Raw genomic sequence first — 20,569 nt, 5'->3', positions numbered from 1 at the left:
AAAAAAAAGTCTCTTCTCCTGATATAACAATGATACAGGACGTGACTGAAATATTCACAAAATGAGCTTCTTGTTCAATAGCAAACAACATCAGAGTAGAAGCCTATTGTCCTACGCTTGCAGTCTTGGACGCCTAGCAATTCCACGTCAAAAACTTCAAACTGTTTTGAGCTAAAAAATGTTGAAGGCCCAACCTGTGAGACATGGATATTGCAAAAATATCAAAATGCAGTTCTATTTATGCAACTTCCAGACACAGTATACCAAAGGCTATACAGACAGACCTCTTTATAACATCCATCCTCTATAACAACATATCACTATAACAGTCATGTTTTTCCTGGAACAGATCTTTCATGTGATGTTATATTATATGTTATCTATAACAAGATCTCACTATAACAACCAAAAAATATTGGAACAAATGATGGTTTGACTGTATATTACTTGGAGCTATAATCAAAATTTACAATAGAGTAGTAATTTACATAGTTTTAAGAAATACAACTGCATAAGCGTGGCTCTAAATGTGATTTTCAAGGTGTTGACGACCTATATTTTGCTCAAGTCACAAAGGAGTTGCAATTGCTGCCTGAAGGTGACTTTGCTTAAATGTAATGTTCTAATACATTTCTTGAAAGAACAAATTATCTTCTGCAGAGAAGTGCTTTTCTTCTCATACTTCCGTGATCTATGCACATAATATCCTAGCTTTGAAACTATCGCGCAAAAAACAATGCCTTTATCAGTAAGTTGTATTACAGTAAGTTGGACGGAAAAAAAAAATTAATGACAGTGATTTAGCAATGAAGTTTATCAATTGCTCAATTGATTTAAGGCTTAATACATATGCGGCCCCATAAACTTGTCCCTTTCCATTTTGGCACCTCAACTAAGTGTTGTTCCTATTGAACCCCTGAACTTGGCCTCAAGTGTGTCTATCAAACACAATCCAACTTACATACATATATGGTGAGTTTTTTTTTTTTTTCTGCTTTTAGCCTTGCGCGTGAATATGAATCGCATCCTACGTGAAATGTATTTAATGTAAGCACATTCTGAGTGTTAGCAAATCTGAGTGTCAATTCAATAATGCGCAGTAGAATATTTTGGTACACATTTACATTAAATTTTACTCTGTTGATAGGCTGGAATGGGATAACCTGGAAGCTCAAGGCAACGAGCAAGCTCAGATTGTATTTACATTAGATTTTATATTAAATACATTCCACGTAGGATGCAACTGACATTCACACGTAAGGCTAAAAAAAGTGAAACTCACCATATATGCTATGTAAGTGGGACTGCGTTTGATAGACACACTTGAGGCCAAGTTCAGGGGTTCAATAGGAACAACACTTAGTTGAGGTGCCAAAATGAAAAAAAGGACAAGTTTAGGGGGCCGCATATGCATTAAGCCTTGATTTAAAAAGTGTTTCAATTGCTTAATGATCACTTACTTCTATATACTAATGTGAAGTGTAGCATTTGTCAACCCAAATAAGAAAACAAATAATAATAAAGTGTAACAGTCATGCAATCTGCAACTTAGAACGCAAAATTTAGTTTTTAGAACATGAAAATTTCAAATGTCTAGATTCCTTATTATGAATGGGTCATTTGCATAGCAAGTGATGTTTGGGTATTATATGCACAAATTCAAAAGGTAAAACAAGTAAAGCATTACCTCTATAAACTGTATCTTATTTATACTAAGACATAGGTACATCCTGAGGATGTATTAGGCTGTGCAAACTCAAAAGTCATTCAAATATACCCTAACGTTTTCGATTTCTCTTACATATGCCCTCCATCTACCTTTCGGCTTTTAGGAAAACCCACTATTATACTTCATCTCAGATACACCCCTCCCACTAATTGTTTTCCACCGTGAAAAATTGGTCTGATTTGGCTGATATAGTGGATGCCACATAAGGGGTATATTCCGACCTTAATCTATTGTTTGGGGTATAGTTGGACCTTTTCAATTGTTCAAAGGCATGTTTCAAATTACTGCAGAAGGTATATATTAACCAACTTTGATAGTTTAGGGGTAAAATCTCTCATTTCGAACCTTGCAAGGAGTACTCCAACTTAAACCAAACTGTGCAAATGGCTCAGGGAGACAAAAGAAATTACTAAAGCGAGGAAAAGGGGTATTATTGCAGGAAGAGCTTCCTTGTCCTCTGTTGGTTAGCACTACTCTTATCAAATAAATAATATCAGAAGAATGCAACACACTACATAGCAGTCTAAATGCTTATTTTATTCCATACAACTTTAGATGATACTAATTATAAAAGAATCTACTTGAGGATGATATTTAAGGACACTTACCGGAGGTCCTAATTCTGGAGGTATGATTATTCTCCTTTTTCCCCCAGGTCTCATGTCTCTAATTCCTTCCTCAAAACCTGCAATCGTCCTTTTCTGCTTATTCCAAAATTTTCTCATATCTGAGAGGTAAAAAGTTATGACATTGTGTGTTTGCTTAGATCACCTGGGACCAATGCTTTAGTGCCCATCCGAATGTTTGCAGGTTTACCTTGAAGGTATGTGCTGTCAATACGACGTCCAGACTCATTATAACCAATATAGTGGAATGTCACCTGCCAATGGTCAAACAAATTCGGGGATGAATGCAGCAATTCAAAAAATCAGCAACAAGTAATGCAACAACAACAACAACATACCCAGTGTAATCTCACAAGTGGGGTACAGGGAGGGTAGGATGTACACGGACCTTACCCCTACCTTTGTGAGGCAGAGAGGTTGTTCTGATAGACCCTTGTCATAAAAGAAAGTTATCCGACGCAGCATTCTAAGGAAGTAGACAACAAAATAGCAAGATACAAAATAAATGCTGCAACATATAGTAATACACAACGAAGAATAAGTGATTATGCGATAACTGATTACTACTACTAAAAGGAAAGAGGAGAATAATTAATGCACTACAGGTACTCCCCCCTCCCTAAGCTACCTACTACCCTTCTACCCTAATCCTCGACCTCCATACCTTCCTATCTAAGGTCATGTCCTCAGTCAGCTGAAGATGTGTCATGTCCTGTCTAATCACCTCCCCCCAGCTCTTCTTTGGCCTACCTCTACCTAACTCCTGCTACAGCCAACCTCTCATACTTCCTCTCCACATGTCCGAACCATTTTAGCCTCGCTTCCCTCATCTTGTCTGTCATTGATGCCACTACCACCTTGTCCCGTCATTGACGCACAGAATAGCTTGTCTATTATTCAAAAAATACAATGATTTAAATACAGGTAAAGAAAAGGCTAACTAAGGTAACTAGATATCTAAATCCCTAGAAATCTGCTAGAATATTATACACAAGGAAACATATATATTTATGATTCTCTAACACTCCCCCTCAAGCTGGAGCATAGATATTGATCATGCCCAGCTTGTTACAAAGGTAATCAACTCGAGTTCCATTCAATGCTTTTGTGACCACATCAGCTAGTTGCTCTCCCATCTTCACGTAGCCAGTGGAAATCAGGTTTTCCTGAATCTCACAAATAAAATGACAATCAACCTCAATATGTTTTGTTCTTTCATGATACACTGGATTTGAGGCAATATGAAAAGCAGCTTGATTATCACACCAAAGTTTTGCTCGTGTATAATGCTTTAACCCAATTTCAGTTAAAAGATGATGTATCCACATAATCTCACACGTAGACTGTGACATAGCTCTGTACTCGGATTCTGCACTGGATCGAGATACAACACCTTGCTTCTTACTCCTCCATGATATTAGGTTTCCTCCAACAAAGAACAGTAGCCTGTAGTAGATCTTCTATCAATTTTGGATCCAGCATCTGCAAAACACTCCACACGAGTATGGCCGTGATTGCTATACAATATGGCAAGTCCAGGAGCTCTTTTCAAGTAACATAGAATCTGTTCCAAAGCTTCCCAATGTTTGACCGTAGGTGCGGACATGAACTGACTAACTACACTTACCGCAAAAGCAATATCCGGACGAGTCACAGTAAGGTAGTTTAACTTTCCAACCAACCTTCTATATCTCTCCGGATCATCAAAAGGATCACCATCATCTTTCATAAGATGTACACCGGGAACCATTGGAGTACTGCAGGGTTTGGCTGCCAACTTTCCAGTGTCTGCAAGAAGGTCAAGAATATACTTCCTCTGAGATAGAAAAATTCCCTTCTTGCTTCTAGCGACTTCCACTCCTAAGAAGTATTTCAGTTGTCCCAAGTCTTTCGTGTTAAACTTAGTATGCAAGAAAGACTTGAGAGAAGAGATTCCTGCATAATCGCTTCCTGTAATAACAATATCATCAACATATACAACAAGGAGAACAGTTCCAGCCGATGATTGCCTGTAGAAGACTGAATGATCACATTTGCTCTTTTTCAGTCCAAACTCCTGAACTACCTCACTAAATTTTCAAACCAAGCCCAGGGACTTTGCTTCAAGCCATACAAGGACTTCTTCAAATGACGGATCCCCTGAGCAACAAAACCTGGTGGTTGCTCCATATAAACCTCTACATGGAGATTAGCATGAAGGAATGCATTCTTGATATCTAACTGATGCAAAGGCCAATTCTCCGAAGCAGCTAGAGAAATGAACAAGCGGACAGAAGTGAGTTTGGCAACCGGGGAGAAGGTGTCTGAATAATCCACCCCATAAGTTTGAGCATACCCTTTAGCCACAAGTCTAGCCTTAAGTCTCGCCAAAGAGCCATCTGGGTTAACTTTCACCGCAAAGACCCATTTGCAACCCACTGCTTTCATTCCACTAGGTAAATCCACTAAATCCCAAGTGTGATTTTCCTCTAAGGCATGTATTTCCTCAAGCATTGCTTCAGACCATCCAGGATGATTCAAAGCCTCTTTCACTGTTTTGGGTACAGTAATGGAGTCTAGAGACGCAATCAAAGATCTAGACTTTGCAGATAAGTGGTCATAGGAAACAAAATTAGCAATGGAATATGTGGATTTGCAAGTACGTGTACCTTTGCGAAGAGCAATAGGAAGGTTAAGATTTTCCGGAAGATCTGATGATGAAGAAACTGGTGTAGGGTATGTATCATTAGTCTCTCACCTCCTAGAGTAAACCTGATCAATTGGCGGTCTTGTAGGTGGATCTGGTGCGGCAGGTATAATAGTCGATTGGTGATCAACTGAAATGGGCGATGTATGAGAAACAACATCATCTGATCTTTTTGGCACAACCCTAGTAACCTGGTAGACTAGCCATTCATCTTCCTCCCCCTGACTTGTAGAAACGGGAGGTGCATAGAAGAATGGTGTAGTTTCCAAAAAATGCAACATCAGTTGATAACAGATATTTTCCAAGTGCAGTAGAATAACAACGATACCCTTTCTGAAGGCGAGAATAGCCCAGAAAAATGCACTCCAATGCCTTTCCAACTTGGTAACAGATGGTCGAACATCTCGAACATAACATGTGCTTCCAAACACCTCAGGCTCCATTAGAAATAGTGACTTGTTTGGGAAAAGAACACTGCAAGGCATATTACCAGCAAGCACAGTCGATGGCATGCGATTAATCAAAAAACAAGCCGTAGAGACAGCATCTGCCCAAAACTGTTTAGGAACCTTCATTTGGAACAAAAGTGCTCGAGCTGTCTCAAGTAGATGCCTATTTTTCCTCTCAGCAACTCCATTTTGAGAGGGCGTATCAACACATGAAGACTGATGGAGAATACCGTGTTGTCTCATATACGACTGAAATCCTTAGAATACGTACCAAAGCATTGAATTGAGTTTTGACTTCAGTGCAGAAGGCACAAAAGTGAGTAAACACTTCCGAGCGACTCTTCATAAAATGAATCCAAGTCATCCGAGAGAAATCATTCACAAAAGTGACAAAATACTTGTGCCTAGTTTTGGAAACGGCAGGACATGGTCCCCACACATCAGAATGAACTAACTCAAAAGCCAACTCCGCTCACTTATTAACCTTTCGACTTAGTGAGCTACGATGATGTTTTGCAAATCGACATGACTCACATTCCGATGAAGAAATATTTTGGAACTGAGGACAGAGCTTCTTCAACAGACGTAGAGAAGGATGTCCCAATCGACAATGTGCTTCAAATGGAGACACGACACTAGAGCAGGCAACAGAGTGAGGCTTCCATTCATCAAGGATGTATAGATCACCAGATACATATCCTTTACCAATAACCTGATTCGTCTTAAGATCACGAAACAGACGATGATCGGGAAAAAACGAAATATAACAATTAAGGTCTCTGGTAATTTTGCTAACAGAAATCAAAGTAAAAGCCAACTTTGGAAGACTTAATACAAGATGATAGGGTAATAGAGGAGGTTGGTTTAACAGTCCCATATCCAACATTATTACAAGTTGATCCATCCGCTACAGTAACTGGAGAGGGTGCTTCGTGTGAATGAAAGGTGGAAAATATATTAGGATTACCTGTCATGTGATTTGTAGCTCCGGAATCAATCACATATTTGCTTGAAGAAGAAATAAGACATGTTTTTCCTGACTCAGCAAGGGTAAGAACTGAAGTAGATTCCTTCAATGACTTTTGACGCCGAGAGAATTTGGCGAACTGTAGATTCCTTCAATGACTTCTGACACTGAGAGAATTTGGCGAACTCAACAAGGTGTATTAACTGAAGGATATTCTTTTAATGATTTCTGATATTGAGAAAATTTATCAAAATCCTTAGCTGAAACCAGAATTGTTTTATCAGAAGATGGAGTAGAAGCAACAATAGGATTACCCCCTTGAGTTCTCTGATTGCGACCTTGCAATTTCTTACAATACCATTTCATATGTCCCAGTTCATGGCAATAATGACAGGCAACGCTACTAAAGTCATTGTTATGTGCAACCTTTCCTCCTCTATTCATTTTCCAACAGATTTTTTTTTTTTTTTTTTTGTGGGCAAATCGCAATATCTTGAGACAGATTAGAACACCAATAACCAACAGAGTAATGACAACCAAAGACCAACCACTTTACACCAAAGAGAAATCACTGAACAAACCAACAGGTTATTCCACCAAATGCAGACCACGTTGAAGATTTGCTCTCCCAACAGTCAAAATATTGGAAAGACAGCTTTCCTTAATACCGGAAAATATTCCCAGCAAACAATTTCAAAGAGCAACAGAGTCAAACTATAATCGTAAAGTTTAGACTCAATCACTAGCAGATTTAACACAATATTCAGTCTCAAACAAATCGAAAAGCAGCAGCAAAAGCAGATTCGAAATCAAATCCGTTCGAGAAAGAACCTGATTTGATCAGCAGCAAAAGAAGAATCAAATATGTTCAAGAATGAACCTGGTTCATGGTGTTTATCCTTTAAAAAAAAAAAAAAAAAAAAAAAAAAAAAAAAGCGGTCACAGATCATGAGACCACAAACAAATGTGCCGGAAACTTCAGTGCGAAATCAGACCAAAGTGGACCTCCACGCCCCCACACACGCTGGCCGGAATAATCCTACCGGGAAATAATCGCCGGCTCGTGATTTCACGAAACCTGGAATTATCAGCAACCAGATTCTGGATAAATGTAGATCGGTAGGTGCTGGATAGATGGGTGATGATCGATTTTCAATTCTCGAGCACCAGTCTAAGATACTGACCAACTCCGATGAGTCACCACAACTTCCGGCGACAGAAGTTGACAAAACTCCGACGAACTATTAAAGCCCGCTCTGATACCATGTAATTCAGAGAAGGTATGCAGAGAATAACTTGTCTATTATTCAAAGAATACAATGATTTAAATACAGGTAAAGGAAAGGCTAGCTAAGGTAACTAGATATCTAAATCCCTAGAAATCAGCTAGAATATTATACACAAGGAAACATATATATTTATGATTCTCTAACACTAATCATATCTCTCCGAGTATGCCCACACATCTATCGGCAACAAGTAATCTGTTTATCATTTCTTAATGCCATTAAACCTACCTTTGTTCCCTTTAATTTTTAATCTGAATATCTATTAAGATAACAAATCCCGTTTGTCTTGGTCTTTTTGTAAATATAGTCAAATATGAAAGGATCATCACTAGGCCCAGGTGCCAATTTGAACTACGCCCAACCAAGCTTAGTAACAGTATAATCAGCCTAAGTCAGCTCTTTTGCATTCATCAACAATGCATATGTCAGAATAGAATTTCACAATGATTGTCCTTAGTTAACTTCATAAAACTCAGGTGTGAAAGATGATACTAACTTACCAAGCTTTCGGTTCAGTAATGGCAAAGTAAGGAACACAGGTATTTAAAATTGAATCATATCGAGTATGTGAGATTTTGTTTTGGTACTCTAAAATCCATAAAAGCCAATCAACAATGACATACTTTGCCCGTCGCTGAAGTATTTCTAGCATAAGCTACATTGGGCAGAGGAAAACCACTATCGGAAGAGTAAGATATGTTAATGAATAGACCACCGGAACAATAAAAGCACATAAATGTTTTACATCAAGGGGAGAGAATCAACTTTTTAACACTACGAAACTGAGAGGCTTTTAAAAAGGTCCGTAAAGAGATTTTGACAATAATATAACAGGTTCTCAAGGACTAACACGAGGAATTAGGGAAATATTTCCACATATTAGTTCCTTCAAAGACTGGAACTTCATCCAAGTTTTGCTTTCTTGATATTCGGTGTTTTTCCCATAATACAGACATCCAAGAATCATCTTATTACAAACTAAAAATAGTAAAAGACTGCAGTATTAGACACCATCACCTGTGCAGTGACAGCTTCTACCAAAACAATTACATAAAGGAAGGCAAGACAGATGGAGCACCAAACAGAACAGAGCTCCTCATGGAATTGGCCCTTGGAAGCATATTAACAACCTGAAAGATGAATTCTTTCATGAGGTGTCCTTCGAGATTGGGAATGGCAGAACTGTTACATTTTGGAAGGACAGGTGGCTTAACAACCAACGTCTCAGAGCCTCTCACCCAAACCTTTACCAGAGAGCACCTGACCGTGACTCATCAGTGGCACAAAATAGAGCAGGTGAAATTTGGGATCCTCACTTCAGGAGGAACGTGCAGGACTGGGAACTTAATGAGCTTATTGATTTTTTCAAAGTACTTGAAGGATTCTCAATGCTTCCTCTAAACTCAGATAGCTTAAGATGGGGTAGCTCTGAAAAAGGAATGTACACTGTGAAGGAAGGGAATAAAAGATCACTGGCCATTGAAACTAATATGGAAGACTGAACTTCCAACAAAAGTCATATGCTTCCCCTGGGCAGCCCTAACAGATGCTATTCTAACCCAAGACAACCTATGCAGGAGGAATTTTCAGTTGGTTAACAGATGCTACATGTGCCAGAACAGCCTAGAGTCATTCAATCACTTGTTCCTACATTGTCCAGTCGCCCCAGATACATAGAACACGTATCTTTCACCTTTTGGAATTAATTGGACCTATGGGAAGTTACAGTACCATCAAGAAGACCTGGCAGATGATTCCAGCATGTATTTTTTGGTGTCGGTGGAAAGAGAGGAAAGTGAGGTGCCATGGTGCATGCTATTCGCGGATGACATAGTCCTGATTGACGAGACCCGCAACGGAGTGAATGCTAAGCTGGAGGTTTGGAGACAAACTCTGGAGTCTAAAGGGTTCAAGTTGAGTAGGACCAAGACAGAGTACATGGAGTGTAAGTTTAGTGACGAGACACATGAGGCTGGCGTGGAAGTGAGGCTGGGTACCCAGGCCATCCAAAAGAAAAGAAGCTTTAAGTATCTTGGGTCTATTGTACAAGGAGATGGGGCTATTGATGATGATGTCACGCATCGTATTGGTGCAGGGTGGTCGAAATGGAGGCTCGCTTCAGGACTGCTGTGTGATAAGAAGGTGTCACCAAAGCTTAAAGGCAAGTTCTACAAAGTGGTAGTGAGACCGACTTTGTTGTACGGGGCGGGTCTTTGAGCGATCGAGAACTCGCGAGTCCGGAAGATGAAAGTTGCGAGAAATGAGAATGTTGCGATGGATGTGTGGGCACACCGGGCGAGATAGAATTAGGAATGAATGTCCAGAGATAAAGGTGGGAGTGGCGTCAATGTGGAGGACAAGATGCGGGAAGCGCGGGCGGGATGGTTTGGGCGTGTGAGGAGGAGAGACGAGATGCCCCGGTGCGGAGGTGTGAAAGGTTGGCTATGGACGGTTTCGAAGAGAGGTGAGGTAAGCGAGAAGAAGTATGGGGAGAGGTGCTTAGGCAGGACATGACGCGGTTCCGGCTTAACGGACATGACCTTAGATAGGAGGCTATGGAGGACTCAGATTAGGGTAGAAGGCTAGTATCCCGTCGTACTAGTAGTCGCGGTTTTGATCTTCATTTTCTTGTCCTTTGATTCGTGCAACTATACTTCCACGATTATCGTATTTATCCGTAGTAACTCGTTTCGTTTTTTCTATCATTGCTTTATCATGGCTTTTTCGCTTTCGTTAGTTTCATTTTTGTATTGCTTTGAATCGGCTCCTCGCTATCGACCTTTTCTCATCATGTTTTTCTCTCTCGAGCCGAGGGTCTTGGAAACAGCCTCTCTATCTTCCGAGATGGAGGTAAGGTGCATTTGATTATTTTGCCTCCCCAGACCCCACACTGTGGGATTTCGCTGGGTATGTTGTTGGTGGTGGTGGAAAGAGAGGAATCTCAAATGTTTTGATGGCATCCCAGCTCCCAGCAGCAGACTAAGATTTTTTTTGCCTTTTGAACTTTTTCAGTTGGAACAATCTATCCCCTGTAAGGCTGTAAATGATGTTCCCTTTTTAGATTTCATCAGCTCCCTTACTGTGGTTTAGAAACCATATCTTTTGCTTTCCAGTTAAAGTCCCTGGTCTAGAAGAGGAAGTTTTTGTATTAGGAGTTTAGCCATGATTTATTTGTGTACTTTGCATCTCCTCGATGCCATTTTAATTACAAAGGATTAGAAAAGGAAGTGCTTTTCTTCTGGCTTATTTTACCGTGACTGCACCATATTGGTTCCATGACCCCGGTAGAGCAATGAATGAACATAGCAGACGAAGAGTATACTAGTTTTCCAGTAGGATGTATTCAAGATAAATGACAATCTAATAAAAGCAAATCACATCTTTTCAGGAAGAAAGAATGAAAGAAAACCTGTTGACCATCCTTTGGGCAATCACCTTCACCAACAGCAAAATCCCACACTATAAGACCTGAATCACGCTTTACATAGTTATCAGAAGTTACTACTTTAACTTCAAAACCTGAAAAAGGATTCCAAGAGTCACTATCACATTATAAAGTTTCATGGTATCAAAAGAAGAAAAAATGGATGTCAAACTACTGTTGTCTTAAAAACTTGGGCACTACACATGGTCTTTTCCACCCATACAGGGTAGACAAACCTTCTCTGATGAAACTGGGAAACTCTTCAGGGGCATTATTTTCTCTCTGGATCCGTTTGTTCTGCTCTAGTAACCGTCTTTCATCATACGGGTTTTTGCTCTTTGTTTTCCCAAAAGCGGGGAGAGCGGGAGATATGCCAGATGTAATCAGAAAAAACAGGAGAGATCTGCGCTTCATATTGTCCTCATATTGCAATATATTTACTTTCTGTTCCCTAACCCTGAAAATATTCTGTATTTCAGATACAAAAAGATTGACACTGTGGTTAAAAGTTAGGTTACCTTTTATCTTGTAATGAGGCAGCTAAGCAGCACTGGGATGTTGACTTCTGTCTGGGAAAAGCTTGAGTTGTATGACAAGATGAAGGAGTATCTGAATTGAGAATAAAGCAAGTAGTTTAATAAAGGGATTTATGCATGAGAAACCATAAAGTTACCTATCAAATGTTGCTTAATGGATCCTATATTGTATTCTCATGGCAAACTAGATGGAAACATGAAAGACAAACTTTATTCTGCTGGATATTGCATTTTATGGATTTGGCTAAATTGTCCTGCTACAAATTCATAGCAATAAAGGTATATGACATATCCATGTATCACATAACTCCCTCAACTTCTCTTTTCTATTCATTCAACCACTTTTTATGGCAAAAACAAATTTTCTACAGAGTTACCTCTAGCTAAATGCAGAAAAACTTTAGCACAGTATGCTGAAGTTCAAATTTGTTGCATGTGAACTCCAGCATAATATGTTGGAGTTCAAAAAGTTCCTCGAGTTTGAAATGGAAGGTTCAAACTCTAGAAGAAATTCATGACATTTGAACCTTTATAAGTTCAAACCCCAGAAAAAATTTATGGAATTTGAATTGATTCTTCTCAAGCTCTAAGACAGTATCCAAGAGTTTTACTTGTATAAGTTTAAACTTAGAACACTATGCTACAGTTAATAAAGAGGGTCTCGCTTGGCAAGAAACGGGCGAGAAGCTCATGGCCATTGCAAGACTCTTGCCTCTCGTATCAAATATCTCAAATAGGAAGTAATAAACACACCCCTTGAAATGGTTAAGAAGCTGCTAAAGTTATAAGCTAGGGATTCTGTTAATCCATAAAATAAACAATGATTTCAACTGCTTAAAACAAATTGTTCCCTGTGTAGACATAGAATCCTATATAAGTTCACATTGCCACTCCAAAGCCTAGATAAAAGGAGGAGGATAGTAAGTTAAACAGTCAAGTTGAAACTAGTTAATTATGATGAATCATCCCAATATCGAATGCATTGGCACATGCACTCCGAGGAACGCATAATATTGGAATGAAATGTATCAAGTGTAGCCAATTCATATAGCTAAACCTAATAGCTTGGAATTGAGGCGTAACAGTTGTAGTTGCTAGAACAATATGTTAAGGCCTGTTTGGCTATGGATAATTTTCACTTTTTTCCGGAATACAATCATGTTTGGAGATAGAATTGCTACAATTTTCCGGAATTTGAGAAACTCCAAATACCCATTTTCACATTTTTCATTCCAAATCTCTCACAAAAATTAAACATTTCTCCAAGTTGTATTCATGTCCAAACACAACTCCAATTTCTAGATACCATTTTTCAACTTCTTTCCAAATACTACTTTACTACTTTTTTTTTTCCTTTCAAATTTCACATTTTTATGTACAAACACCCACTTAGGAACTTTCAGAGAATTCTTGGGGATAATTTAGCATTTAATTAAAGCTGGAAGTAAGATCAAACAAGAAAAAGGCATTCACATTGTTCTTCATAGCAGAGCTATCAAAGTGAACATGGCATGGAAATCACGTCTAATATCTCTAAAAATGGAAGAAAAGGGAAAGAAAAAAGAACTCAGCTCAATAAACCCACAAATTCCTCAAACATTTTCCAAATGGGAAAAGAACAAAGAAAAGGGCCAAAGCTTTCAGATACAAGAAAGCAAAAGAACACAAAAAGTTCCATAATTTATATATTAAGAAAAACTGTGTTATTTCTGAAAGAAAAAGAGAGAGGAATTACATGGAAAAGAAATATTGGAGAGAAGAAATGAAGAGTTCAGCAGCATGGCTTTGTTATTTCTGTTGCAAAAAAGGCTGCTTTGCCGTTTATTTGGGCAAGAAATCTACTTTATCTTCACTTCGGATGCTATAGAACTAACTATTTATCAACAAGGGAAAAGGGTCTTTTCTTCCTTTAATTATAGTACTCCCTCAGTTTCTTTCAATTTATGTGAGCCTATTTTTTTTTAGTTCGTACCAAAATAAATGACCTCTTTTCTAATTGAAAATAAATTTACTTTATAAAATAATTTAAAGCCACACAAATATTCAAGACTTATTTTGAACTGCAAGTTTCAAAAGTCTTTACTCTTTCTTAAATGTCGTGCCCAGTCAAATGGATTCACATAAATTAAAACAAAGTGAGTATGTTTTTTTTAAAAAAAAAAAAAATTATAGCCCAAAAGGGGGCTGATTTTATATAATCTCAAAAGCGAGTTCAAAAAGTAAACAAAAGAAACTGCAAGGGTCTGTAAAGCAAAAATAATTACATATGCTGAAATTAGGAAAGTGAATCCCTAATTTCACGATTTCATATCTTGAAACCCATTTCTTCCTTGTACATTTCCATGACTTTCTTATATCCATAGATGAGAGTGAAAGATTGTTAAGTAGCTTATCATGAGAAAGAGATGAGATATGTTCTTCGATGATGATGATTATGATAATTGCATTCATAGAGATTCTAAAGCTTATGATATGATGCTATTATGAGGATAATGATCTTGTTATATGGATTCTTTGATGTTATTCATTGTTGCTAGTCTCATCTTATAATACTAGTTCCTTCAAGGTGAGATATGACGATCATGATTATTCCATAATGCAATCCGAGGTCCCCGACCTTACGTCACTCCGATAGAGACGTAGTTTCCTGGAACTCTCATACATGCTATGTGCTATGTATATGTAGGATTAGACCGTGCCTAGATGGCCGGGCAGCACCGCTAAAGCGGGCGACTTATTGCACCATGTCTATATGGCATGAGCAGACACCACTAGTGGACGGCATGAGATAAATTTCCCGAACGCGGGAGGCTTGGTCCGGCTAATGAGGGATGAATATCTTCGTAGCATATGGACGGGCAGCTTATACATGTATCCATGACATAATTTTTTTTATGATGTAACTTAGCATGTATGAATCCGCCTTAAGGGGCAATCAGTTGCAGGTTATCTATTGATTTTATGTTATCTTACTTCTTTATCATGTCATTATTATCATTTATGCCTTACATGCTCAGTACATTGCTCGTATTGATGTCCTTTTCTTTTATGGGCGTTGTGTTCATGCCCAAAAAATAGGAGACGGTGCGGAATACTTAGGAGCACATCAAGATACACGGGGAGCACTCTACTACCCCGGAGTTGCCGTTCATTGGTATATTCTTCTGGTGTACATATTTGGGGCATGGCGGGGTCCTATCCCATCCTTATGTTCAGTATTCTAGTTAGAGGCTCGTAGATACATATGTGTGGGTAGTAGATATTATGTGACCTCTCAGTGTATATTTTGTACATCATTTTTGTAGCCTTGAGGGCCTATGTATATACATGTTTTGGAAAATGTTTAGTGACCATTTTATAGCAAGTATTACTTTGGAGATTATGCTTGTACAGGTGGAGTATAATTGTTGGCAGGAGGAGCGGTGCTCGATAGTCAGCTCCGGGTACCCGTCATCGCCCCCTAGTCGGGTCGTGTGCATATTGATGCTAAAATTGTAGAAGGGCAAACTTGTCCTTATGAGTTGTGAAATTTGGAATTGGTATAGTAAGATTGGTATTGAACTTTCTATTTGTAATGATTCTTACATTGATACGTCTTGTATTTAGTTTGATCATCGAAGTGGTGAGTGGGTGGCCAGCACTCGTCTCCGTTTCTTGTAGGGACGATCGACGATGCTGCTGAGTACGTTGTTTTGTACTCACGCTACACTTGCTGCATCTTTTTTTATGGTGTAGGTTTGATTGATGTTTGGATTTGACTTTCGAATTGTTCCGTTGGAGGTGAGATATAGCGATAATGGTTGTTTCATTGGTATTGCCCGAGCCCCCAAGATTCTTTTTCTTCTTGGTTTATATTCGTCGATCTTTTATTCGTATATGAACATGGTATAGAGTTGGTTTTATTTAGGAGAATTCTATAGTGCTCAAGTACTCTTATGACTAGGTTTTGGGGTATTGTCAAGTTTCTTTTAATTTTTCCGCAACATTGTAAAACTTGTATGGTATTGTAGTTGTTCAATAAGAAAAGGTATTTATTTTATTTGGTTTTAAATGGTTTTAGTTGTTTTGGGTTTATCTTGCCTATCGGGTAGGGAAAAGGTAGGCGCCATGATGACCTTGTAATTTGGGTCGTGACAAATTGGTATTAGATTATAGTATATATATATATATATATATATATATATATATATATATGTGTGTCGTGGATTGGTATGTAAGATGACAAGTTATCGTGTCCATCCATGAAGCCTTTTATCATCTAGGAAAATTTTGTTCTTTCACTCTTGTCGTGCTATTTGATTAGAGCGGTACCTAGGTGGTCCCGTTGTTATCGATTAATGTTACATCCCTAGTTTGTTTTATATGTGTTCTGTTGTATTGGAAGGAGTTGGTATGAGTTTTGATCATCTTGTATGAAGGTGTTTGGTTCAGTTCATATTCTAGTTTTAGTGATCTCGCTCCAATGAAGGCAGGCTCGTATTGGCAAGGACGCCTCTGCGAGAAACTATCTGTCACGACCCAACCGGAGGGCCATGACGGGTACCCGGTGCTAACCCACCCGGGCACCTCTTATCATACATTCCCATTTACATCTAGGTGAGCTACATAGCTAAATCATACTTTCTATCCATCATTCATACTAATCCCATTGGGCAACAATACATTTATATCACCATCAACAACTATGCCCATATCAATGTACATAAGCCGACGAGGCTAACAAAATGATATACAAAACATAAGACGACAAGGCTAAATACATCCAACCATATACACATGTCTACGAGCCTCTAAGGAGAGTATGTCACATCATATAGGCGGGACAGGACCCCACCATGCCCATAAGTATGTATACAAAATAATAGGTACCAAAAGCTGTAGCTCCGAATGAAATGGAGCTCCGCTACGTAGTCCCTGAGTAATAAAGCTATGGATCAAGCCTGTCTCTCTGGCCACCTGCGAGCATGACGCAGCGTCCACAAACAAAAGGATACCAGTACGAAGAATGTGCTGAGTATGTAAAGCATAATCAACATCAATATAGAAGCATAAGAGACAATATAAGAAAAAGCATAAAATGGGAGGTAGTAGAACCATCGTCATAAACACTTACTTGCTTTTCATAGAGACCTTCCATTTCTAATGCGTGATTGTGTACATACATCCATATCCGTATCCGTATTCATATCCGTATTTATTTACATTTCATATCCATATTCATATTCATAATCGTATTCATATTCGTATTCATAGAATACCCGACCATGAAGGAACGGTGTTTCACATACCCGGCCATGGCAAGGCTCGGTGATTATACATACCTGGCCCTACCAAGGCTCGGTGGTTATCCGTAACGCAAGGCGTGCGCCCAATACATATCATACCCGGCCATATAAGGTCGGTGTTACATAATAATCATACATAGACAGATATACATAAGAGCTCATAAGCATCTTTGGCATCATTATCATCATCGTTTCATTACATCTATCCTTGGAGGATTACTCATCATATAAGGACTTTGGTAGAATCATAGCATATCGAGAATCATGAGCTTTAGTAGCTTTAAAGATAGAATCATTTGGAGGACATTATAGGCTCCTGAAAGAATATATATATATGGCCACGGAACCATGCCTTATTGAAAGAAGGGTTAGCCTTACGTACCTTTTCATTCAGCTATTCTATCGCTTGAACGTTCTCCTTCAATGCTCACGTTTCTACCTTCATTAGAGTTATACTAACATTAGAAAATCGATAGCTTAGCATACTCGACTAAAGCTAGATAATTGGGCAGCATCTCCTTTGTTTATACAACTTCCTCCATATCATATATCAACTCCCAAACATCTATAATAACATTCACAACATCATAAGCAACAATCTTCATACACCTATATTATCCACTTTTCCCAAATTTCACTTCAGCTCATCCATAACCATGGTCATAGTATGCTATTGCATTTACTCACAATATAATGTTTATCCCATGTTCTTAATATCATTTATAACATAATCATAATCACAATATATCAAGAATCATGACTCAATCCAACTACTACTCAAGAATATCACTATTCTCACATTCATGACCCATTTTCTATCTCCTTCTACAATCCAAGTCTTTCAACCTCTCAATAACTTAAACAGCATGGAAAGACCATAAAACTTACCTTAGATGGTTTAGGAATGGACTTTGGGTGGAAACACTTCACTTGAGCAAAACCCTAGTTCCACCTCCACTTGGATTTCTCGTCTTGGATGAACTTTAATGAGTTTCTTGCACTTGGTTCTCTTGGTTTGATGAAGTTCATCTTTGATTAGTCTTGATTTAGTGTTGAAGAAATGTGTAGAACACTCTAGAAGCCTTGAGAGAGATGGAGAAGAGGGGGAAATGAAAATAATGAAGTGGGAACATCATTTTATACTTAGACTTAATTCAGCCCGTCGGGACTTCCACGGACACTTATACGGTCCGTACAACATTATACGGTCCATATAAGAGACCGTACTTCACCATCAGAGAAATAACTTTTCTGTTGGGTGCTATACGGACCGTATAACATTATACGGACCGTATAAGCGGTCGTGTAAACCCATTTTCCTGAAATAATTCCCGTCATTTTGTTTGATCTCCAATCCTTATGGACCTTTCTTGACACTTATCTAACACTTTATTGATAATCTAAGGGACATTATAACTCTTCTCCAAGACATCATTAAGTCTTCATTAATTCGGCATCACAAATCTCTTCCGATACATAACGTATACCTTGCCTTCCTTGGCAACCTTTCTTCTCTTACCTCAAATGTCTTTGCAAATCTCAATTAGAGTCATCAAATCGCTATTTCTTACTTATTGAAATATCGCATACTTCATGCCCTTCATTAGTCTATTCATCTGTGCATCAACGGAGAATTTTCTTCGAGGGTAACAATGGTTTGGCCGGGCTATACGTATGTAGTTCGTTTTGGATATCGTCGTATGTCGTTAAACCCCTTGTTTGGCTTACATATTGTTGTGTTTGGTTAATTGTGACCTCTGAGACAAAGTTCATTCTGCATATGCAGAATATGATTTTACAACATGCTTTGCAAATCTCCACATCGTCCTTAGTATCACCGATTATATTCTAACAAGTTCAGATAATGAACATTGTCCAATCGGTGCACTAGTCATGCCCATCGGTTTGGGTCGTGATGTACCATTTGTTGCATGTTTGAATCTTGTGTTTTGTATACAAAAAAACTTTATTCTTCTCACAAAGAATATACCTGCAAACACAAATTGGTTATACCGTGCATTCCCTTGCTATAATTTCCTCGCTTGTGGCTTGTAACGTATTGCTCCTCATACGTCGTGCGTGTCTTCGTTATAAATCATCTATGTGCTCTTATTCTCAAATATGAGATATGTGATTTGTCACTATTTAGGATTTTCCTTTGTTCAACTTCCAAGCCTTCCGAATTTATATCCTTTCACCGCACCTTGTCAAGCTTCTGTTTGCTGAATAAATCGGTACCAATTTGTTCCCTTCTCTTAAGATGTGTACAAACCTTGTCTACTTCCCTTTTCCCAACTCAATTATTTCCTCTATCCAGCTTGCTATACTCCAAGGTGGTTTACACCCATCAGTTAAGATCTTTTGAATCAGCTATGAGTCATTCTGAATAATAATATGATCCAAATATTGTTGTTTACACCATCTGAGTGTCTCCACAATTACCGAAGCTTCAGTTTCTATATTAGTAGCAAAAACTTGTTTCTTCAAATACGCGGCATACATCAAATTTCCTTTTCTTGTTCCTCAGCATTAGAATCCATAGCCCTCTCACATGGATTGTTTTTCACGCACCATCCGTGTTGCGCAAAGATTCAACCTGGGCGCGAAGTGCTGTCAAATTACTCTTGCATAAGCTTTAATCTTGATTTGTATCCTTCTAGTAAAAGTATTAGATTACTCCAATTGTTTGATATAACTTGAATGGATGGATTTCTGTATTGTACAAATCTCTGAATAGTTGAGAAAATCTGATATATGCATCTATCAATTGATCTCTTTTCTCCATGCTTAATGGGATTTCTCCTATTCCACATTCCCAAACAATTACAGCAGGTATAGCCTGAAATATTGGTTTGAGCCTCTCTATGACAGGGGCTTGCCACCATTTCACTATAATATGTTGTAATTGCATTCCTTCAATGCTTATACCTGCAAAAAAGCAAAGTAGGACCAAGTCTTCATAATGGACAAGATTTATAAAAATTTTCAGGTTGTTTCTCCTAGGCTGAAAGCAACACCAACATCTAGATGCTAAGTTAAACTTCATTCTCTTTAGAACATCATCCAATGGTAACTTGAACTTCCAGCACTTCCACATGAAAAAGGAAATTTTGAGAGGTAAACCGCTCACGACCCAACCTAGAAAATGACGGCACCTTGAAAGCTACTCCTTAACCGCACCCCTCATCATACCTTCACAATCATGTCTAGGTAAGCTACATGGCTAACTCGCAATTCCTATGTATCAACAATACAAATCTCATTCTGCTAAGGCACTTTTATAGCAACATCATCAACAATGCCCATATACATATACACAAGCCGGTAAGGCTAACAAAATGATATACAAAAATATGAACCGACAAGGCTAAGAGACATCGAGCTATACATAACTGTCTATGAGCCTCTAGAAAGAGTATGTAACATCACAAAGATGGGACAGGATCCCGCCATGCCCATATATGTATACAAAAGAATAGTACCAATGTACTGCACCTCCGAATCAAACGAGCTCCTCTGCACTCGATTAATAGCCTAAGGTCGAGTCGTCTCCCGTCCACGTAGCAAGATCTACAAAT

At 38.5% G+C, this 20,569-nt stretch overlaps 1 protein-coding gene across 4 annotated transcripts; it reads right to left on the bottom strand.

Annotated features, from left to right (window-relative positions):
- Positions 1 to 13,599, bottom strand: LOC132053614 (peptidyl-prolyl cis-trans isomerase FKBP20-2, chloroplastic). Of its 4 annotated transcripts, none has more exons than XM_059445697.1 (8): positions 13,442 to 13,599; positions 11,689 to 11,779; positions 11,407 to 11,627; positions 11,156 to 11,265; positions 2,501 to 2,609; positions 2,338 to 2,414; positions 285 to 351; positions 1 to 194 (listed from the first exon to the last, which is right to left on the bottom strand). In XM_059445697.1, exons 1-7 carry the CDS (start codon positions 13,485 to 13,487, stop codon positions 289 to 291), a joined length of 717 nt encoding a protein of 238 aa, XP_059301680.1. In that variant the 5' UTR covers positions 13,488 to 13,599; the 3' UTR covers positions 1 to 194; positions 285 to 288. The 4 variants fall into 4 exon arrangements, with proteins under 4 accessions (XP_059301680.1, XP_059301681.1, XP_059301679.1 ...); XM_059445698.1 differs by having other exon boundaries at positions 285 to 340; XM_059445696.1 differs by lacking the exon at positions 285 to 351.
- Between the last annotated feature and the right edge of the window lie 6,970 nt (positions 13,600 to 20,569).

This window comes from Lycium ferocissimum, chromosome 4, assembly GCF_029784015.1.
Source record: "Lycium ferocissimum isolate CSIRO_LF1 chromosome 4, AGI_CSIRO_Lferr_CH_V1, whole genome shotgun sequence".
NCBI lineage: Eukaryota > Viridiplantae > Streptophyta > Magnoliopsida > Solanales > Solanaceae > Lycium > Lycium ferocissimum.
This window is presented reverse-complemented; position numbering and strand designations above follow the sequence as displayed.